Raw genomic sequence first — 23360 nt, 5'->3', positions numbered from 1 at the left:
GTCTTTTGATCTGCATTTACTTGCCTTTTCTAAGTGTCAGTTTATGAATAATTGACGCAACTGAGAAGTTATTGGCTAATTGAAAAGCCATCTCGTCATGTCTTTGAGCCTGACCCATGGCGAAAGCCAAACTGTTCAGGCATTTAGGGTCTTTTATAAAGGGTCTTTTAAAAGAGCCGTTAGCTCTTTACAAGGGAAAAATATCAGATTTTGAAAACGGACTTTTTTTTTTTTTTTTTTTGGTGACAACAGTACATCAGAAACCAATCCAACCGTGTTTTTGGTTAACTTAAATGAATCAGGCTGACTGCATGACTAATTCAGATTAATGGTGCAGAAATCAGTCATTAAAGAGGGGGAGAAAAAGAGATTGATTTAATAGTCTTAACAGAATGGCCATAAATTTACATCTCCCTTTCTATTCCTGCTCTCTCTGTTTAAAACACTTGAAAGCGCTAGTAAACATCTCCTGTGCCTGAGTAGATACAGTGTATATGCTATAAAACCCAGCGCAGGCTCCAGCAGGATGCAGCTCTGTTAGCTGTGCTACATTTTATGACTACCATTGGCTCTCTCGCAGCCAGGCTTTTATTTAAAGAAAAAGAAGTTACATTTCCAAGATATCAGATACTACATCTATAAAATAAAAGCAGCAGTAGTATAGAATTGATAAAAAAGGAGGCCTAAATTTATCTTGCGTGCTAAATTTAATTTCCAGCACCCCTGGTGATAATGATTACAAAAGTGTTCTTGTCAATATCGATAAGTCAGTGCAAAGCAGAAACGAGATGTTTAGTTGGCCGTGCTGTGGGTGTAACTGGTACCTCCGAGCCCAGAGCTCTGAACGTTATAAAGTACAGCCTTATTGCAGGGCAGGCATCCAATTTTTAAAACATTATATAGATTGGAGGCAGATGAGTGTTCCTGAATTGTTCTTGGCCTTTTCTTATGAAATGCCTAGAATATAATTTCAAATGGAAATTAATTTAATCGGTGCAAAAACAAGTGGGTCTAGAACTCATCAGAAAGCTTGTGTTTAATCTAAGGGGCACTGCTAAAAATACAGATTATCTTGGGGGTAAGCATTTATGCTTTTCAAGAACAGAAATGGTTATATTAGGCTGTTAAGGTAAATTGGAGTTTCACTTATGACTTGTAGATCAATTAAGTTCTTCTCATTAGTTAGCAAAGATAATTTATTGAACCCTGTTCTTGCAATGTCTTTTGCCAATTGAAGAGATCCTCAGTATCTCTGTTCTTATGAATTCAAGAGTATTTATTGACACCTGCTAGGTACCATGCACTTCCTTACATTTCTAAAGTATCTGCATTACTAAAAACAGAGCAGACACAATCTCTCACTTACGCAGTTTATTGTCTAGTTGGGAGCAGAGGCATTTTAAAAAATCACTCAAAATCGTTGAAGAATTATAACAGGGGAGCTGAGGTAGTAACCTCCGAGAGATCGTGAAACACATCTATTTTGTTTTTCATCATATTGTCACAAATTGTGAATTTGTAAATGAATTGCTAGGCAAATGACCTAACTTGCCAAACTGCTTTTCCACTCTGAAATGAGTGTGTACAGAGCCTGACTTGTATTAGATGCTTAATTTGATTTTTGATTTATTCATTGATTGAATAAATGGTGAGAAAGTGTTACTAGGAAGAATGCAGGGTGAGAGCGCTCCAGAAAAGGCCCTGACCCGGTGTGGTTGCCCAGAGAAGGTGGTAAGGATTACTTACATTCAAGGCTGTGGCAGAAAGGAAGGTGGCGATGCTATGAAGCTTGAAGGAAGTCAGCGATGGCACTGGTGTGGGGCCCAGGGCCATGAGCTAGGCAGCAGTGAGGGGCCACAGGGTGTGATGGCCTTGGAGCCATGTCAAGTTCTGTCACAAGGAGCCAAGCTTTCTGGTATCTCTGATGAGCTAGAGAATTTGCTCTTTTTCATTAGGCTGTTTTACTAGCTTTTTAGGAAGGATGGGGCGAGGGTACAGATACAAAGGCAAAATTCTCTCCCCAGACACCCAATTGTCTGTGTCATCAAAGGAAAGGTGGTGGCAGAGGGGAGGGAAGGGGGAGGGATACAAATCATGCAGGAAGGTCCCAGATCTTTACCAGAGGTCCTCCCTTGAGCCTAAGAAAGCTCTGAAATGAAAAATACATATTTTAATTGAATTCTGCTGATATTTTGGTGCCTTTTCTCAGGCTAAATATTTCTACTCCTTTGTCTCAAATTCCTCTTTTGTTAAAAGGGGAAATATTGTATTTGCCATCCAAATTTAGGAGCTTGGCAGTGAGACTTGGTGCAGAGCATGAGCTCATTCAAAAAAAGATACGGGTAATATGATGTCTTTTAAAATATGGGCCAGATAGCTGTCTTGTTTTCCCAATTATTGCTTCTGTTGGATTTTTGTCATTGTTTTCAGGGAAAACAAGATACTGAGAACCGATCTCTGGGGAACTAGTTTGGTTCCATTTTGAGGAAATATTTTCAAAGATCCTTTCTGAGAAATAGTGTGAATCATTTTGAAATTCTGTAAAATTGTGGGTGAGAGGAGTCCATTTGCCTCTGCAGAAGGGTTTGGGAATCTAAAGTTGATGGGTTTTTGTTTTTGTTTTTTTAATATTTTATTTATTTATTTGACAGAGAGAGACACAGCCAGAGAAGGAACACAAGCAGGGGGGAGTGGGAGAGGGAGAAGCAGGCTTTCTGCCGAGCAGGGACCCTGATGTGGGGCTCGATCCCAGGACTCTGGGATCATGACCAGAGCCGAAGGCAGATGCTTAACGGCTGAGCCACCCTGGCGCCCCTAAAGTTGATGGGTTTTTAAAGAAATATCTCATATATGCAGGAAGTTTGGGACATTTTTATAGGCATTCCGTTAGGCTGTGGTTCTTTAGTTAAAGCGAAGGATTGGTGTTAACTTTAAGATCCCAGCCTTAAGCCCCAGTTCCTTGATTGTAGTGATTAATCTCTTGTTTGGTCTGGGTTTCAGAAGAATAATAACAAAAACAACTAATTTTATTGAACATATTCAGTATGTAGTTGACCCTTGAACAGCATGGGTTTGAACTACACAAGTCCATTTATATGCGGATGTTTTTCAGTAAATACAGTATAGTGCTGTAAATGTATATCTCTTCCTTATGATTTTCCTAACATTTTCTTTTCTCTAGCTTACTTTACTGAAAGAACATAGTCTATAATATATATAACATACAAAATATGTGTAAATAGATTGTTCATATTATCAGCAAGGCTGCCGGTCAATAGTAGGCTACTAGTAGTTAATTTTGGGGAGACTCAAGTTACACGTAGATTTTTGACTACACAGGGAGTCTGGGTTCCTAATGCCCGCGTTGTTCAAGGGTCAACTGTATTTAATACGTAGTAACTCATTTAAGGCCATGAGATAAATATCTCTATCATCCCATTTTATAGAAAACTGAGGCACAGAGAGGCCAAGTAATCTGCCCAGGGTCACACAGCTAGTAAGTGTCAGAGTTGGGATTCCAACCTAGGCAGACCATCTTCTGAGCCCATGTCCTTTACTACCCCATTTTACAATGTAATTATCACCCATGGAAGAAATTAACTATACTATCTTTCCGTTTCACATTCTACTTGATTATCCTGCAGTTTGCTTTCTTTCTTTTTTTTTTTTTTTTAAAGATTTTATTTATTTATTTGACAGAGAGAGACAAAGCGAGAGAAGGAACACAAGCAGGGGGAGTGGGAGAGGGAGAAGCAGGCTTCCCGAGGAGCAGGGAGCCCGATGCGGGGCTCAGTTCCAGGACCCTGAGATCATGACCTGAGCCGAAGGCAGACGCTTAACGACTGAGCCACCCAGGCGCCCCTGCAGTTTTCTTTCTTTACAAAAATAGGAATTTTTGAATTCCACTTTGGAGAAGAATGATAGAATAAGCATTTCTCATTACAAACAGTCTTCTCTTAACATTTAAGAGTCTGTATTCCCCTCTTTAGTTCTTCAGTCTCCCCATCCTAGACAGAAACTAGTGTGCCAGGTTAGGCCACAATAGTTCATTTAAGAAGGTGAAAAGAAAGCACACTTCTCTTTATAAGCAAATACAATGATAGTGGGCAATACTCTTTCTCTAGTCTGTGTGTGAAATTATGTTACATGTAAATGAGGAAAAGGTGTGGACCCCCTGGGATGTATCAAGTCCTTTTTAGCAACTTCTCTTGCTTTTTAGAGACACTTTCTATTTGCGGTTTATTCATATTTCAAGTGTATTTTTGACATTAAGAACTAAGTACTGTACTGACTCCGTTCCATTCAGTACAGACACTGACCCCCTACCATGTTGCAGGTGCTGGGTGAAGCACTGTGGATTCATCAATGAGCCATGAAGAATACCCCAATCATAATAGAACATACAGTCTCATGAGGTTACAAACATCTCATTTTCAAGTTCTAGAATCTGAATTTTAGAGCTTCAGGGCATTTCCAGATGGCCTATAGTCTGATCCATTCATTAAACAGATGATGAAATGGAGAGCCCCAAAGTGAAGAAAGTCTCTCCCCCAGAGTCAGAAACTCTAATCGCAGTGGCATCTGGATCCTCTGCTCCCTGCCCACTCTTCTTTCCATTTTATTGCTTTGAAGCTTTTCATATTATTCTGCACACACCAAGTCCTTCCGAGTCCTTTTTGTTATTTATTACCTGCTCACGATTTCTTAGATGTCTGTGGTTGGATTTTGATGCTAACATTGATCTTCCAATTCTTTAACCTAATTTTTTTTCACTGCTTGCTTCTTCTCTTTACCTGACCACGTACCTGGCAGATGTATCTGTCTTGAGTTAAATAGGCAATCCGGGGTGCCATGGATCTTTTGAAGACCTGGGAAAGGAGAGCAGTCTGCAGTGACCCTCCTGAGACTTCCAAACAAAATCACTGGCCCCTCACTCCTTAAAAGATAGTTGGGCTTGTCCAAGAGCAAAGAGTGGCAGACACAGAGCTTGCTTTTCAGACACCCCTAGACTGGAAAACATCCTTTGGGGGTAAAAATGAGGACATAAAATCGCTCGCTGTGGTACCTTTCATTCTGTTAAGGACACTGAAAACACAGTCTGTCATCCTTGACATTTTAATTGAAAGAAAAGCTTACATAGATTTCAGCCGTAAGCAGTATGTTTATACAAGTGTATAAAGAGGAATAATCTGTCAAGTTGGAAAACTCTTAATGCTACGGGACTCAGTTTAGTAATTGAACAATCCAACATGAGCTCACACATCTTACCTTGTTCCATGCCTCAATAATTTTTAGTAGAAATACTTTACCTAGAGGCATATGGTTATTAAAAAGGAGGCTCGGCTTGCTCAAAGTCTGGAATTATTAGCTCATGGCAACAAGCCTGCACTGGAGAAAGACTGTTGGGTCTTTGTTTTCACAACTTTGCTGTGATTTGCCATCTTATTTTCAGAGTCTAACTGATGTGTTGTTTGGGAAGTTTTTGGTGTTTCTTTTTTTAAAGGAAGAAAACATAATTTCACATGGATGAGAGACTTCTCGTGTTAGCAGTACTGCAGAATTTTACTGCTTCATTGCCAAGTCCAGGGAGCAGTGTGGATATCAAAGGAAATAGACCGTGAATTTATTTTAGTATAAAAAATCAATAATAACTTAGTTATGGGAGCCATCAAGGAATGATGGGGGAAGCCCTGTGTTGCAAGTTGAATATGAGCCCTGCTTCTTTTCATGACCCATATGATCTTGGGCACATTTAAATGTTTCTGAATTCAGCTTACTCTGAGTAAAATGGGGGTAATCTGACCTACCCAACACATGGCATTGCTTCAAGTCACATGAAGGTGAAATATTTTGAAAAATATGAAACTGTATAATTGTAATATAAAAAGTTTCAAGCAAGTGCAATGTGTTAATAATTATTTCTATATACACAAAGGGAATTAGATAATTAATGTAATTATTCCGATACCACTCTTGCTTCAATGATCAGAATATTCTGGACAAATGATTATTTATTGGGCCAAGCTACATAATTACCTCAATCTAACCCTTTGTATACCCAGCGATGAGTAGGAGTAGATTTTTTTTTCTTTCAGTTTTTGTAGTTTTAAAAGCCCAAACAAGAAGCATAGAAAATGCCGCAGTTTTGTTCCCAGCATGGGTCGGGAAAATTATTTATAGAATCTGTATAGGGGTGCCTGGGTGGCTCTGTCAGTTAAGTGTCCAACTCTTGATTTTGGCTCAGGTCATGATCTCAGGGTTCTTAGATTAAGCCCCGTGTCAGGCTCCACACTGGGTGTGGGGCCTGCTTAAGATTCTCTCTCCCTCTCCCTCTGCCCCTCCCTCCTGCATGTGCACATGTGTGCGTGTGTGTGCGTGCACTCTCTCTCTCTCAAAGAAATAAATGTAGATTCTGTGTAAAACAATAATTCAAAGTTTTTCAGAATCCAAACATGCAGAGTTCTCAAATAGCCATCTCTCTTTCAAGTATATATTGTTAATTGGTTTGATTGCTATCATTAGGCAATTATTATAATTCCAAGGGAACTCAGTACCCTGAAAAGCTTTCTTAATTAATGAAGGAATGCTTTATATTTAAAAATCCGGTACATCTATGCATGGTGTGGAAGTAACTGACCTAATAAGAACATTGATTAAATGAAGCATACCAGGGGCGCCTGGGTGGCTCGGTCGGTTGAGCGGCTGCCTTCGGCTCGGGTCGTGGTCCCGGGGTCCTGGGATCGGGCCCCGCGTCGGGTTCCCGGCTCGGCGGGGAGCCTGTTTCTCCCTCTGACCTTCCCCCCTCTCATGCTGTTTCTCTCTCGCTCGCTCTCTAATAAATAAATGGATGAGTAAAATCTTTAAAAAAAAAAAAAAATGAAGCATACCATTCCCTAGCTACTCTATCCAGCTGGGAGTTTTCCCTAGTTGTATGAAGAATGAAAACTCATTTTAAATTTGATTACTTTTGCATCTCCATTCACATAAGCATTGTTTAATTGATTTCTTTTCTAAAAATGACTCATCAATAGAAACTGATCACCAAGATTATCATTAATATGTCATGTTGGAAACAAAATGTAAATGATGATAATATGCTGCCCTTTCTTTAGGAGGATGATATGGCCAGTCATCGTTATAAAATGTTTTCAGTTGTCTTTTTTCACTTGTCCCTATCTATACCCAAAGCATTCCTCCTGGTGACTAGGGGAAAAGACATATGGTAGAAGGTTGTATGTATGTATGTTTAGATGTATCTATATGAATGCATGGATGTATGGATGTATGTGTGTACATGTCTCTGTCTGGATATCTGTAGACGAGTGGATGGATAGATGACTAACAGCTATCTGTGGTGATGGTCTCAGTGAATCTTTCTCCTTATAAAACAGGGCAGTTCAGATTACTAACCTTGCACTTGGAGGAACTGACCATTATTAAAGATGACATACAGCTATTTTCTTCCCAGCAAAGGTCACAAACAAAACATTAAGACTGGAGAATATAAAGCAAACCTTGTCTGTTGACAGAACCACATTTATACCTATCTGACTGGAGCCATCCACCTCTGAATGAGGTAGGCTTTAAGACCCAGTGAAGTACAACCTACTATAGAATTTTGGAGCAACCGGAAACTAGCAGTTTCCTAGAACTGTAAAAGGTGAAGGACCTTCAAAGACCGTACTAATCCTATTGTTAATCTATACTCCAGAGGGCCCCAGGGCACATGTCAAGAAATACCCATAACACGCATTTGCTTTTCTGAAAACACTTTTTATTGTTACAGGCTACTTCTGTTGGCCTCTCCATGTAACTATTCATACACACATTCTATTCATAAAGCTGGATGTCATTTGTGGGCATCTACATGGAGTCTGGGTAAAAGTTTTATATTCTTTTATATTTTCATTTATATAACTTCCTGAACATATAAATATTGACTAATTTATGATTAATCCTTCTAATATTCATGTGCCTGCGATAGCTAGCTCTGCCCAAAGGAGCTGTTAGGCAAAAAGGGTAGAAAACCTAATCTTTGAGATTTCAACAACAATGCAAAAGAGCATGTTGGCATTGTTCTCCCTGTTTCAATCCCCACTTTCTCCTCAAGTCAGTCACGGGAGGCACACAGCTCCAAAGAGAGGCTTCTCATGCTACTCTGGATGGGACTATCCTTCCCTGAAGCACAGAAAAGCATTGGACCACACAGGACATCTCTGTCTGCAATCATTACCCAGCACTTAGCATGAAGGAATCTCTTTTTTTTTTTTTTTTTAAAGAAAATGCATTAATTCTGGAAGCAGTAACTTCATTTATGGCATTCAGGATAAGGTAGTTTAACATGGAAGACTCAGAGGTCCCTGCTGGGGGGGAGGGGATGTGTTTATTTATTTGTTTTGTTTTATTTGTTAAATCTTTAATTTAATGGTTCAACATTTATACAGCTCCCCAGAGCAAAAGCATCAGGAGATTGAGAATTTAGCTGAGGAGGTCGCTTATTTGCCATTTTTCATAAACACAAATAATTTCCTTTTCCCCTCAGCCACACATTCCCTGGCTCATTAAATCAATTTAAAGTCCTAAAAAAATTTTTTTTTCCTCTGGCAAATTGAAGCAAAAGCTCAAACTATGCACTCCCCGGAGGAATGCTTACCCAAGTTCTGCAGGTCAGGCCAAAATCAGTTTCTGTCAAACAGCCTAACACCTCTAGTCATTATAAAATGAGGGATTGGTAATTGGGGGCTGGGCTCTGGACTTGCTTGAGAAAGGCTGGCTGCCGTGGCATGAGCCTCATTCCTGCTGCTTTGGTCTGTGTCCTGGCTTTGTTTTTTGTTTGTTTGTTTGTTTCCACCCATAGTGGGAACTATGAAAAAGTCAAAACAGATTTCTATTGGGAATTCATGAATAAAGTTGGCTTTACGAATCCAGACGGTGAACGTGTATCCAGAATAAAGCCAGGAGGGCTTCCAGGCAGAGGCATAGGAGAGTGTGGATGAAACAAACGTACACAGATCTCTGGGTCTAAGATCCTCCACAGGGCAGAGAATTCTGAGTAAACACAGGATTTCACCCCCAAGTCCCTTCCCTAAGATGCAGGGGTCACAGGAGATTTACCGGCTTGTTGACTATTGAACATGAGTTAGATAACAGAGGTCAGGAAATGAAGTGGAATTTGATATATTAACTAGGAAGCAGCAGAGGAAGCCAGGCTTGTGTTTGATTTGTTATTATTTCCCTAATATCCTCAATTATGTGATTCCCATCAGAGGATCTGATCTGTGCTCTGTAACGGTGTTGTCCCCGCTGGTTCCGGACGTGGGTAAGCAGGCAGTGAACCCCCTGCCCCCGGGCATCAGGAATAATGTTTGCTTTCTCTGTGTGTTGCCAGGCCTGTCCCAGGCTCTCTATCTTCTCTGCTACATCTCCACAACAGACAGAGACAGCCCATGCCAGCCTCCATGCCTGGGACCCTGCCCAACCCGACGATGCCGGGATCTTCTGCCGTCTTGATGCCAGTAAGTGCTTCTCCCTTCCACTGAGCCTTGCTCTTTTGAAAACAGTCAAAGAAAAGCTGAGATCTAAGCTGGAAAGAAAGCACCTTCTTCTGGATGAAAAGCTGAGCTGTGTGCTACTTTGCAGAGAGCACTCGGTTGTCTGTCCCTAGGCGTCTGGCTGGCTTTCCCGGCCTTCAGTGCTCCCTTAGTGAGTCCTGACCCCATCTTCCTGCTGGTGACAAGTGAACTTGCCACACCCAGGGAATGGAATTTGTTCAAGGACACAGTGTTTTACGACTAGCCCAAAGTCTGTATAGCGTGGGCTATATACCGAGTGTCCTTAACTCACCAGGGAGTGGTCTTGCCAGGACTCAGAGTGACAAATATAACAACAAAAATAATAACAATGGTACAGAATACCTGCTAATATGTGTCCCTGCGTATCAGAGTCTGTTAATCATGCTCACAACGTTTACTGAGTGCTTACCATGTGCTAGTCCCTCTGTAAGCGCTTCCTCAACATGTTAAACAATCCTGTCAGGCACGTGCTATTTCTACCCCATGGTTTGAATGGGAGAAGTACGGCAGGTAGCTTGCTTGGCTGAGAAGCAGCATAGCTGAGTTCTGAACCCAGGAATTCTGGCTCCAGAGCCCACTTGGTCAGCCACTGTGTGATACCACTGTATTCTCTGCTTTCACTGTCACAACAAACCTGTGAGGGATACACTGTTTTTACCCCCATTTTACAGACGAGGAAGCTGAGGCACAGGAGGCCGAGTAACTTAGCTAAGGTCGCAGTTAGTAGGTGATGGAGCGTAAGGATTTATATCCAGGTGGCAGGACTCAAGAGTCTACATTCTAATCATTATGTAATACAGCCCCCCTCTCTGAAAACAACACATTAGCCTAGAAGGGACATACAGAGTATTCCAGAGCAAACTTTGCTCTTCTTCCACAGGATCCCCTCCCTGTGCTTCTTCATCCTCCCTGGCCTGTCCTTTCGGGAGCCTGGCTGGTGACCTTATTCTTGGGGCCACAGTTGTTCTCAGAAGTCCTAAGAGATGATACGACAATTCAATGAAAACCCTCCCACAACAGTATCAACAATGCCTGGCAGAGCATTTTCGCTTTTTAAGGGATTGTCTACATTTGTCACTTCATGTCGCTCTCATCGGGATCCTGTGGGAATGGAATCCCGGTAATTATTGACACGCTCATTTTACAGATGAAAAGCTGAAGAGTAAGAAGTTGAAGGCAGCTGTCTAATGGCCCACAGCTGTGACAAACCCCACCTCAACTCACACTGAGCAGCTCAGATTCTCGAAGTTTGAGCAGTTTGCCGATTTTTCTGAGTGGAGGCAGGGGTGGATGAGGGCTGGGAGGCCCAAGTTCAGAGAAATGGACCCGCCTGCTATAAATAGTGGCGGAAACAGTCCTGGCTGGAAACAGTGTTTGCAAAATCGGGCCAGAAGGAACAGATGAGTTGACACACTTTCCCTGCCTTGCTCACCTGAAACATCTTCAGACGAGCTATGACAGCGCTGTCACCAACGCCCCTTGCCCAGGTTTTATTCAACCCAGCCAGGCGCACGAAGACTCCCACCATAAGCTGTCTTCCTTTAGACGCTAAATCCCTCTGGTCCAAAATGAGTGTCCTTTCATAAATTCTATCCACTAGCCAGAAAAATACCATTTCAGTGCCTTTTTTTTTTTTTTTCCATCTAATTGTACCATTTCCAGGGACAAAGGTGGGACACGGGCTGAGACGGCCTGGCAAAAAAGTATCTGGTGCTGGTTTCCACCATCTCATCTCATTGTACAACTTGGCCTCCTGTTGATGCTTCAGAATAGAAGTAAAGGATCAGGTACATGATCAAGAGCCAGTGTAGACAGAAAGTCAGGGATGCCACCCCCACAGGAGTTCCCCAACCCATGTCACTGATATGCACAGCTGCCGTGACAAGTGTCAGTCTAAGAGCACTGATTCCAACTCGGGGCGATTGTTTGGCACTATCTGGAGATGCTGCTGTTGGTTGTCAAAGCTGAGGGAAGGCTGCTGCTGGCCTCGGTGGGTAGAGGCCAAGGAAGCTGTTCAGCATTCTATAATGTGCAGGATAGCCCCCACCAGAAGCGAATCATTTGGGCCCTAGATGTCAACAGTGCTGAGGTTGAGAAACCTTGGTTTAAAGTGACACGAATGTAACCCATGAAACTATCATAAAATCTCTAAAAAAAAAAAGATACCCTAAGAGTTCCTGGTCCCAGAAACCTAGGCCTTTTCATCCTTGTTGTCAAGTCTCCTGCTCCTATGCTCAGATTCTGGCATTTTAAGCATAGTCGTCCCATGGAGTCCCCGCCCTAGGGAACCATGATTCCCTTGGTATAAAAGGTCAGTCTGTCTGTAGGTGTAGGTAATATCCTTAACTGATTTGCAGTGCATGCTGCCCGGCCACACATTGCACAAGGTCCTAGGTCTGAAGCAAAATGATGTATTTGTTCATTCCACAAGCTTTTGTTGAGCACCTGCTATGAGCCAAGCACTGCGCTGGATGTTGGGGATGTGGTGAACAACAAGGAAGGATTTCATGGTGGTGTGATTTCCTATCTTGAAAGTCCAATGTTCCCAAAATTTGGGAATATGAACACTCATTTATAATTCAAAAACCCAGTGAGCTGTAGAGATTTTAACTCCCGTTTCCTGATTTGTTTCAGAAGGAAAGGAGAAGCTCAAAAAAGAGTGAAATCCTTTACCTGGATGTTTTACCTGCCGTGCTAAATGTTGCCTAGTATTCAGCAAAACCACTTCAATCATCTGACTTCTTAATTCTAGGCACCTCACCAAAGCACACTCGGGCAGAACCTTATTAGTATAAGCACCAAATCGTTGCCTTGCTGAGGCGCTTGCTGACCCCTTACAATCACTAAGATGGAAAAATGTAATTTTTTTAAAGTAGAGAAATCAGCCTGTTTTCAACATTCTGTTGAATTTGTGAGTCATGGAGTAGGAGTAGTCACAGACTGTAACTTTTCCACAGAGTGGGCAGCATGGCTGATTCTGGATCCCGAGGCTGCAAGTAAGCTGCTCGCCCTTCTTTGTAGCTCACGACGGATAACAGCGTGGAAACTTTCAGATAATCATTTGTACTTCTCAATGACCTTCCTTCAGGAAACTGAAAGCAAAAGCTCATTTGGACTTGATTTCCCTCTAGGAGAAGGTTACCAGTTGGAATAAAGGGCCAAATGCCTTTCCAACTCTTCCATCTCCCAGCCTCTGGAAGGGGGAATTACAAGCAATAAGCATTTTGTGGCGCAGTCTTCAAGACTTAACAATTAGAGTACATGGACGTACTTAATAACACTGAACTGTACACGGAAACCTAGTTACAGTGGTAAATTTTATGACATGCGTATTTTACCAGAATTACAAAACAATAATAAAAAATAAAATACCTAGGCTACCTGGAGACTCAGGGGGTATATGGGAGTGAGCATTTTATTTTCCTGAATTGATAAGGCCCCAAAAGTCATTGCCAGCAGGCTCTAGACTGTATAGAAGATTCTTCATCAAATGGCTCCTTTTGAAGCAGTTTCACACAAACATACTCTTTTAGGATAAGGGACGGCCGAGGGTGCTTTGCTATGACAGGGACTATCCACCCGTCATTCGTGTCATTTCATGAGCACCTCTGCTAACCCACACATTAATGTCATAATTGCAGCCCCGCACCTGGGGTGGACCCAGCAGGGGTGCAGGGATGGAACCCGACCATGGCAGGGACCCTAAAGGGACATTTACCTCGGCTTTCCCTCTCCATTTTTGCCAGTGAGGTTTCTGTCCTCCGCTCTGAGAAGAGCTCCAGTGATAAAGAACTCTGTATTTTTTTCCTCAGACTCCCCAGGCTAACTTTGAGCAGAAAGCAGATTCCCTCAAGTTTCTGACCCGTTTTCATTTCCATCCTTCATCAAGGGGATCAACTTTTGCATTGAAGAATTTATTTTTTCCTCTTGACGAAAGTCTTCTGTGTGATTTAGTATTAAGTGTACTTGCCTTATTCTGGTTCTTTGGAACGTGCTAAATTTCTACTCAACAGAAAATATCAATCACACATACCCTTCCTTGATTGAAAGAGAGGTTTTTCTGTATTTCCTTTTTAACAGGGACACCCTGGAGACAAAAATGCCAGAACTCATGCAGGTATTTGAAATGATGTTAATTCTAGACACAGTGGCAGGCCAGCAGGACAGTGTCCATCAGGTGTGGTACGGTACCCTCCCCTGCTTTCTTCACCCCGCCAAAGGTCTAGCCCTGCCGTGAGGCCAAAACCTGCTGCAGGGTAGTATCCTGACTAGGTTAACTGGGAAGGGGAGCTCTACCAGGGCGGCAGCTCAAATACCTCTTGGTCATCTTTTTTTTTTTTTTTTTTTTAAGATTTTATTTATTTGACAGAGAGAGATAGCAGGAGCAGGGACACAAGCAGGGGGAGTGGGAGAGGGAGAAGCAGGCTTCCAGGTGAGCAGGGAGCCCGATGCGGGGCTCGATCCCAGGACCCTGGGATCATGACCTGAGCCGAAGGCAGACGTGAAACCGACTGAGCCACCCAGCACCCCGCTCTTGGTCATCTTGATTGTGTTTATAAGTTACAGTGGCAAGAAGACCCAGCATATTTGAGAGCATTACTTTTTTAAGTTAATTTAGTGTTTTCCTTATTGCTAAAATGATTCATGTTTTTGTATAAAACTTAGGGGGGAAAAAAAGCCATGGATAACCTGAGAGAACCATTTGGTATATATCCTTCCAGCATTTTTTAAGCATACATTATTCTTTACAGTTATAAAAAGAAGCATGACTCGTGGCAGTTTGGAGCGTTTGCAAAAGTAGAAATATTCCATACTTTTGTTTGCAAATGTACCATGACAACATGGTTCTCGTTGGCACAGGGCATCTCCTATAGAATGCATGGCTTTGGATTAATTCTTTGATGTCCTGGAGTTCAAGGCTCAGAAGTGTGTTACTTACCCTTCCCCAAACCACAGTCTTTCTCCAGAGTTATTCAAAGAAATTCTAAATGACCCACTTGAAAGAGAAATGCAGCTTTGTCTGTGACCTAGACTGCTTTTCGTAGACTTCTGATTCTGTTGCTTTCCTTTCTCTTAGATGGAGAGACAGATGTCCGTGAACTCCAGCCTCCTGGGAATGCAAGGTCCAAATCTCAGCAACCCCTGTGCTTCTCCCCAGGTCCAGCCAATGCATTCAGAAGCCAAAATGGTAAATAGCAATTATAATCATCCTTTTGTTATTTTGTGACTTTTTCTTTTGATTTCTACTCTGACTTCCAAATTTCAGTTGAGTCAGGTAGACGGCTCCGTCATCGTTTCGTTGAATAGGTCTTTTCTGTGGAAAGGCAGTACAGAACTTGGCTCTCTCTTTGAGGATATTTGTTATTGAACCTTGGCATCAGATGACCATGTAATAAGCATTGGATCAGCTTCGGTGAAAGGGACATTTAGGAGTTTGGGGAGATCCATAGGCGTTCAGGTGGGATACACCCAAGTAGGTGTACATTTTCTCATAATGTGAAATTAACAGAAACAATCCAGAGTTTCTCTTCCTCAAGGTGGTCACAGTGTCAGTGTCACTCTTCCTGTCCCCATATCCGTGAAAACAGACATGTGATTTTTAAGCACACACTAGCACGGAAATATTTTTCATTTTTTGTTATAGTTGTCAGATGTGACACTAATTCAAAGGATCACAGCCTTGTTTTCATGCAGGGTAATTGCACCTCTTACTGAAATACGTGATTTCAGGTGACAACCTTCAGTGACTTTTAACATTTGAGATTTATGTGCAGTCAGTTCAGTCTTTCCCATCACAGTGAAAGATTTATGCATTATATCCTATTAAATATTAATAAAAGCAATGCATGTCCATCTTTGCAATATAAAGTAAATTTGCTGGTTGTATTTAGTAGAGTTACTTGAAGTAGGTCGTTGGGTTTTCATGTATTTAAATTCTGGCACCACAATTAGTAAGGTATCAGATGGCAACAAAATACACTGTAGCAAAGTTGTTAGTATCTGATATTGGATGAGGGTGGCTTTGCCACAGTTCGGGGATTTATTTGGTTTCCTGACTGACAGCGTTGGGGACTGTGTCTGGTGGCTGGTATGAGGATGTTATTGACGCTTCTGAAAATCAGCCACCAAAACCAGTTGACTTCATTTTCAATGGCAGCAAGTTTTTTTGACGCCTGCTTTGGTCACTTTCTCTTGGAAATTTTACTCATTTGTCTTTCAGCTCCTTGATTCAAGGAAGCGCCTGAATTCCCAGTGTTGGCTACCTTGGGCAAATAAAATCTGTGGTTAAGAGAGTTCTCTTTGCCGTGCCACAGTCCCTGTGACATGCCAGATGGCACTGGCATCTTCAGCAAAGCTCGTTAAATCTTTTTGGAATTGGCAAATATTTTTTCAACTCAAGCCCTGCAGAGCCAAACCAAATACTTGCTGGCAGAGTGAAGTTCAAATTGGCATCTGTTTTGGAGACCAGAGTAATGCCATTTACTTTTTTTTTTTTTTTTAAGGAAAATAAAAAATTAACTGTGAAGGTACTTAAGAAAAAAACAAAATTAAGTTATTCATGTTTATGAATAAGTGTTCTGGGTCTGAGCATCAGATGCTCAGCTGGATTATTTCTGAATCATCTTGTTTGGTTTGGGGTCTGTATCCCTTTTGAGGGACCTCCCAGACAAACTTTAGGTGGATTCTTACACACAGTTCCAAACCAAATTTCCCTGCCAATTGATTTTCATGGGATTATATGCCACCACTCGATTCAGAAATGTCCTACCTCCCCTCTTCTTACTGGCAAAGAAGGAGAACGTTTCCAAAGGGAGTACAGGTTTATAATTATTTATATGTATGAAAGAAAAACATATGATATGGCCAACTATTGTGAATAATATCAGCTGGAGGCAAAAGGAAATTGGTCTGTACCTATAAAATCATGTGACCCCACAAACGTTTGTCGAGTTAAATTTACTGAGCAAGCACACGACTCTGCTGATTCATGCTCTGGGTCGATGGATGAATATTTCCAGATCCATGATGTCTGGGCTAATGAACTCTATCTTGGAGTTAGGGCTTAGGGAGCATAGTTATTCTCTCTGTCCCAGGCTCCCACCCCTGACACCGTTATTGCCAATCCGTTATTCCAAGGGGGAAAATGGGGGTATTGGCCACTTACATTTTGGAGAAATAGCATTTACTTAATAGCCTGGAAAAGTGTTTAGTAATCGGCTTTTAATACATTACTCAGCATTTCTATTCTCATTCCACTTGCTTTATTCACTGGAGAAACCAGTTGTTGCCATCTACTAACTGTACAGTATTTTCTAGCAGCTTTGGACTGCTCAGATGAAAAGCTTTTACGAAATACAAAGTGACGGAGAAAAAAAAAATCTTCCGTGATTTTAATGTCAGCCAGAGCCTCCCCAGGTTTCTCTGAACTATGGGCTTTGTTGTTCTATGCCTAATTTTCTTCCTGTGTAAGACTGGAATGGATTCCAGATTTCAACTAAGGCTCCTGTTTCACTGTTTTCAAGGACTTTTCCAAAGGTCACACATGGGCTATTGTGATGAATGCACTCTGCGGGGTGTGTTCTCAGAGCACAGGAGAAACCAGAGAGCTGCCAGGGAGGGTGTTGCCCACACCACAACACTGCAGACCTATTCTCCTGGGGACATTGGTGTCAGAGTGTCTGTTTCACACTCTCTGTTGACCACTGACAAACGCCATCATCCTGCATCTCTGGTGAAACTTGGAGGTCCTGGAGGTGGGCAAATCTTAAGCCAGTATTGCTTTAACTGTACAGCTTTGTTAGAAGCCGTTCGACTAGTGATTGCTCAGTAGGATGCATCCATCTTTCTTGCCACAAATTGGTCATTTCTATTGTGGAAGAGAGCAAAATAGCTGTCCCCAATAAGCTGTACAGTGTATTAACCCGGGATATCCAAATCAAGTAGCACAGTGCTCTTCTTATGATTTAATGTATATGGACATCAAGCACTGGACTTCAGTGTACTGAAGTCACATCTGTCTGAGCCGGTTCTGTCATAACTCTGGCAGATTATAATTGAGTTTTATGGATTCTTTTTCTGAAGAATTAAGCCGACAAACATATGGCTTCATGGTTATATAAGTGAAGATATGCATATTGGATTTCGTTTTGGAGGTCAAAGCAGACTCAGAGCTGTGAGAGCTTTCCATCCTTCTAACCACCCAAAACAATGGGTTCTTCCTCCCAGATTCCTGGGATTGGTGGGCATCTTCCATGAAAATGGGGTCTGCTAGAAAGGAAGTTCCCTGGATACTGATGGACATTTTTGACATGCGAAGGGGAAAGGGAGAAAATGAGAGGGATAAGCAGACAAAAATGGAAAAGGGGAGGAAGAAGGAGACAGAGAGGGTGAGGGAATTTAAATCAGACTGCGACACATTTCTAGCCTCTCGTGGGCATGAGCGATTCTGTGGTGGTGTGGATATGATATCTTCAGAGTTACATAGATTTGTGTTCATTTCTATCTAGCTTTAAAAGAGGTTTTCCTTTTTCTTTCTTTTTTTTTTTTTTTCAGGCCAGTAATAGGGTTGGAAGCTAGATGTGGGGGGGGGGCGGGGAGGGGGAATTGTCCATACACCTGTCTTGTGTCTCAGTAATGTTGAGATGATTATCATACTGAAACCAACTAAAATGAAGGATGGCATATGAACAACTTTCCAGAGAGGGCTGAGGCGGCTCTGCCCAGGATTCACCTTCAGTTTAGACAGAGTTAGGGAAGCGAAGAGAGTGTTGATACTAAGAAGAAGGTACATACACCCGAGACCTGATTTTGCCCTCAGGACAGCGCCATGACAGGGCTGTTGTCCCCATTTTATAGTTGAGACAACTGAAGCTCCTAGAGGTTAAAAAACTGGCCCGACGATACATCACATAGTGAAGGCTAACATCTCAGACTCCACCGACAAATCTTTTTCATCACAATATTGATCCTTTAGATAAAAATATCACACAGCTTCCAGGTAACAGCAATATATCAAATTCTTCAGGGTTTGTTTATATTTACAAAGAAATGGGAGCTAAGGATGGCAAGGACCTTCCGTTTAGGGGTTTAGACCTCCAGATAACCTGGAAAAGACGAGGGGTGGTTGCTAGTACCAAATGTCCCCCTTGGTTTAACCAGAGCTCTGTGGCCTCCCTGACTGATTGAGCTTCACTGCCTCTCTCTCCAAACACATTTTTATCTTGATGTTTCTTATTTTACATGTGTGTCTCCCCCCTTACTCGATTGATTGGGAGCTCCTTGAAGATAATCCTTGCATCATGGAAGTTCCTTGTACTAAGAAAGGCCCCATGAATGAGAGCTGAATTTAATTAGTTGAGTTGAGTTGAATTAAAATAAGGAGAAGGAACCAAACAGTAGCAGTGGAAGTGGGGGTGGGATGGAGTGAGTAAGGGGCAAGGGTGGGGCTCAGAAGGAGAGGATTAAACGAGATAAATGCTAAGCTAAGTAATCAACTAAGAAAGAGTATTTGACTACATTTGATTTCTTCGAAGCATATCTGGAAAAAACATCTGGCATGTTTTGTTTTGTTTTCTTCCTTGAGAGAAAAGCAATATATCTCTTACTTAGAAAATAGAAGTTGGAATAACATTGACCTCCTAGGAACTGAGAAGGGTCAATACTAAATGCTGTTTCTTCCACTGTGATAGGCTAACTGTGCTGTATTTCACTTGTTGACTTGTCAATACCTCATTTATAGTTAGGTTTACAATTTATTGAATAGATACATAAATATGTGCATTAATGAGTGAAACAAAAAAATTGGAAAGTCAAAGGCTTTTAGAGGTAGAAGGTACTTAGTGAAGACCTTGCCCAAATTCCTCATTTCACAAGTAAGGACACCAGAGGCAAATAAACACTTAGGGAAATCAAGCCATCATTTCAACCCAAAGCTGGGCCCCCAGTTCAGACCGTCACGTTTCTACCCAGCACGATGCTTTTTTCATCAGCTGTACTGATAAATTACTAACAGTGCTTCTTTTCTTGGCCCCTGGTTTTCTGCTGGCAGATGGGCAGACAAGGACTAGGGTGGTATGATGCACAATCCGTGGTTAAATCTCCACTTTGTTTTGAATGTCAACCTGGGTGTGTTTGTGTTTGCCTTTCCCCTCCCTAATTATCGAGCTGGATAACTGTTTGCCTACGGTGCCCCTTGGCCACCCACTGTCCAACAGATAAATCACAGAGAGGCCTGGCTCCATATGGAGCTGCCTGGAAAGTTTATACACATGAAAAGACAGTCTCCAGGTAACATCTCCCGGGCACTCTTGAGAAATGCTGCTCTGCCATTTGCCTATTTGCTTTAATCACCCCCAGTTTCACTTCCTAAAAGTCCAGGAATTAAAAAAAAAAAAAAAACAGTGAATGAATAAGCTGTCTGCTTCTCAGAAGCTTTGTGGTGAGGCAGGAAATACTGTTGACTTTAAAGAAACTCTCATTAACTTTTGAACCGTGCCAGCAGCCATGTGTCCCTGTAACCAGTGATCACAACAGGAGGATGGCCTTAGCCAAGGTGGCCACTGTTCTCAGAATCCTCCTCCCTTGTTGCTACGAAAAACCACTGTCCCATAGGCAGATGAGTAGGACTGATGTAAGATTCCATGACAACAAAAACAGCAACAAAAATCTACGCCCTCACTAACATGAGTGATGGGTCTCGTTCTAAAGGCACTTTGCTTTCTTAAAACACCCTGGTAGAAAATAATAACTGTTAACATTAATTAAGCACTTGTATATGTGGCAGAAGCTATGTTAAGCATCTTATGTTTTCTCATTTAATCCTCGCATCAATCTCATGAGGGAGATACTCTTAATCTCATTTTGCAAATGAATAACCTGAGAAGTTAGGTAACCAGTGAAGAACATACAAGCTGGTAAAATGTGTTGGGATGGGAACGCAGGCATTGGGCTCTTGGTCTTGGCTCTAAACCATGATGATTTGCCAGTGGGGGGCAGGGAGGGGGATGATCACCCTATGGGTTTCTATTAATAGAGCCCTTCCCAAATTACAAAGCCTTCTGTATTCAGGTATCATTGGAGCCTCGTAGCAACCCTGTAAGGTCAACAGGGAAATATTACTATCTGCATTTCATAGACACAGAAAAGTTAAGTGGCTTTTCCGGCATCGTCCAGTGGCATAACCAGGCCCTGCACCCAAGTCTTCTGTGGGTTTTGTCCCGTTTCCTCTTTATCATGCCATCCCTGGTATCCCTATGGTAACTTGCCCTGAGTAGAAGCAAGTTCTTACATAAACAAAACTCAGCAGTAAAAGTAAGATGAGGCTCAAATTAATAGCTCAGGCCCAGCTACCTATTCACTTATGCCTGTTAGACTCTGTAGTTCTCATCGGCTAAACACAGGAGAGAAGCCTGATTCATATTTCTGTCTGGCCAGGACAAATGGTGAATTTGAGCTTAGTTATGGTTATTAAAGAATTAAAAGTAGCAGCGTTTCTCTAACAGCAAATAGAAGTCTCAACTCCTGGGGCGCCTGGGTGGCTCAGATGGTTAAGCGTCTGCCTTCGGCTCAGGTCATGATCCCAGGATCCTGGGATCGAGTCCCGCATCGGGCTCCCTGCTCCTTGGGAGCCTGCTTCTCCCTCTGCCTCTCTCTCTCTCTGTCTCTCATGAATAAATAAATAAAAATCTTTTAAAAAAAAAAAAAAAAGAAGTCTCAACTCCTTTCTGTTGACTGAAAGTATACCCTCCCATATGCCATTGCCACTTTGCCCATTTAAACTATAGAAAGTTTAAAATTTAGGGATATATCATGCCACTTTTTTGGCAACGTAAATAATTCAGTTATGAGATCCTTGATAAGAGCTAGCAACCATTTATTTTTATTTCTATAGAACAGAATAAATTCCTACAGAATTACATTCCATGTGCTGATCGGAACCTCAAATACATGGGATTATATATTTGATTATATTTGTTTTGAAAATAAGAATTTGAGAGATTATCATTTGCCTATGAATCACCACATTCCAAAGAAGGAAAGGTGCTTGGGAATTATTTTAGCAAAATTCATTCCCTTTGAGAAAAAAGGCCTGAAGTTCAAGTTAATAGCTTGTCCCAGGTCACATAGCTAATTAGCAGAAAGAAGAGGAATGAAAACTTAGTTTCTGGATTTTCAAGTTTATGGAATTGCACTCCCCACGTGTCAGTCAGGAGCTGAAAGGGAAAGCCATCTGCTAGCTGCTGTGATAGCGAACTTTCTAAGAGGAGTATGTCCTGAAGTGTTTTCTGAGTTTGGTTAGCGAGGCAAAGTACCTGGGAGAAGAGGTTCATTCAGCTTTTCCCTTTTATATCATGTCAACTGGGAATTGAAGCTAACCATCAGACTGCCCAAAGGAATGGGCCCAATTCTCTATAATTCTTTTTGAGACTGGAGCAGGGTGGGGGGATCTTGACATGATACCACTAAGCAATTCTTTTTTTTTTTAAATTCAAGTTAGTTAACATATAGTGTATTATTAGTTTCAGGGGGAGAATTTAGTCATTCATCAGTTGCATATAACACCCAGTGCTCATTCCATCCCGTGCCCTCCTTAAGGCCCATCACCCAGTACCCCAACCCCCCACCCCCCACCCACCCCCCCTCCGGCAGCCCTCAGTTTGTTTCCTGTCCTTAAGAGTCTCTTCTGGTGGTCTCCCTCTCTGATACCACTAAGCTATTCTTAGTCATCATCCAGAGTGTGGATGCACACCGAGTATTTCATCTCTTGGTGCTCAGGACAAACTGCCTCGATCTTGTCTGCCACCAAGCAAAACTAAACTTCCCATGTCTCCTCTGTGTGTTCCTTGGGCCGTGTGGATCTTCCACGGGCCTTCGGAGGTCTGTATTGTGCTGGTGCAGAGCGTTGGCTGAGCTTGCTGCTTACACAACACAAAGGGGTATTGAAACACCCCTTTCCATCCGATCTCTTCTCTTGGCTCCCCCCCCCCCCTCCCCAGCAAGCTCTTCATACACACATTCAGACATTCTCCTGGGACGCATTGTCTTCCCAGTTTGATTTCTTTCTCTTTCTGTCAGTATCCGCCCTGTTTTGGTAACCATGGCAATAGGTGAAACACAATCCCAATATTTGCTCGCCGCCTCTGTCATCCAGCCCAGCACGCGCATTGCCGGGTCTTGTTTTTGTGTTTGTTTAATGTTCCCAAGCCTGAAGTCAGATGCATCTGGGCAAGGACACCGCACATGGTCCGGTTCGGAACACCCCCCCTCAGACAGTTTTCAGGCATGTCTTCTTTGTGTATCTGTGTACGTGTGCATGTGCGTGTGTCCCTGTCTGCTTTGGAACATTGTGCAAATAAGTTCAGCTTGTGTCAGAATAGCCAAGGGGGGAAAAAAAGGAAATTTTACAAATCTTGGTACAGGGAAGTTCTGCTTTGCAGAGATATATTTTGGTCTTTTTCTTGGAATTTGTGTATCTTTCCAAGATTTTTGCCAGCACGACTAATAACGAAAGTTTGCTTTGCACTTTGGGCTGATGGCTCTGCCTCGATTTGGCATTTTATGTGGCAAGTACAGAAAATCTGTCAGAAAATTTGTGCCTTGAGGGTGATGGAAGGTGGGACATGGGGGTGGATAGAAGAAGTAATGTTTTCCTAAAGTTTGGGGATTTTTCTTTTCTTAAAAAATAAAAGGGAGAATTTAATCTTCGAGTGAAAAACTAATGAAGAGTCTATTTTCCCTACTTGTATCCTTTTAAAATTGTCTTTTTTGTCCCCTGTTCGTTTGAAAAGC

At 42.1% G+C, this 23360-nt stretch overlaps 1 protein-coding gene across 4 annotated transcripts in view; it reads left to right on the top strand.

The window, feature by feature from the left end:
* The window catches only part of CREB5 (cAMP responsive element binding protein 5), a 395972-nt gene that overhangs the window by 286436 nt on the left and 86176 nt on the right, over positions 1–23360 (top strand). For all 4 annotated transcript variants that reach the window (XM_081800341.1, XM_081800339.1, XM_081800340.1 and 1 more), the window contains 2 exons: positions 9389–9515; positions 14650–14760. In XM_081800341.1, coding sequence (XP_081656467.1) covers positions 9389–9515; positions 14650–14760 — 238 coding nt within the window. The remainder of the gene's footprint in view (positions 1–9388; positions 9516–14649; positions 14761–23360) is intronic.

This window comes from Leptonychotes weddellii, chromosome 12 (genome assembly GCF_054177405.1).
Source record: "Leptonychotes weddellii isolate Sample4059 chromosome 12, ASM5417740v2, whole genome shotgun sequence".
Classification (NCBI taxonomy): domain Eukaryota; kingdom Metazoa; phylum Chordata; class Mammalia; order Carnivora; family Phocidae; genus Leptonychotes; species Leptonychotes weddellii.
The sequence above is the reverse complement of the archived record's forward strand: the minus strand, read 5'-3'. Positions and strand labels throughout refer to the sequence as shown.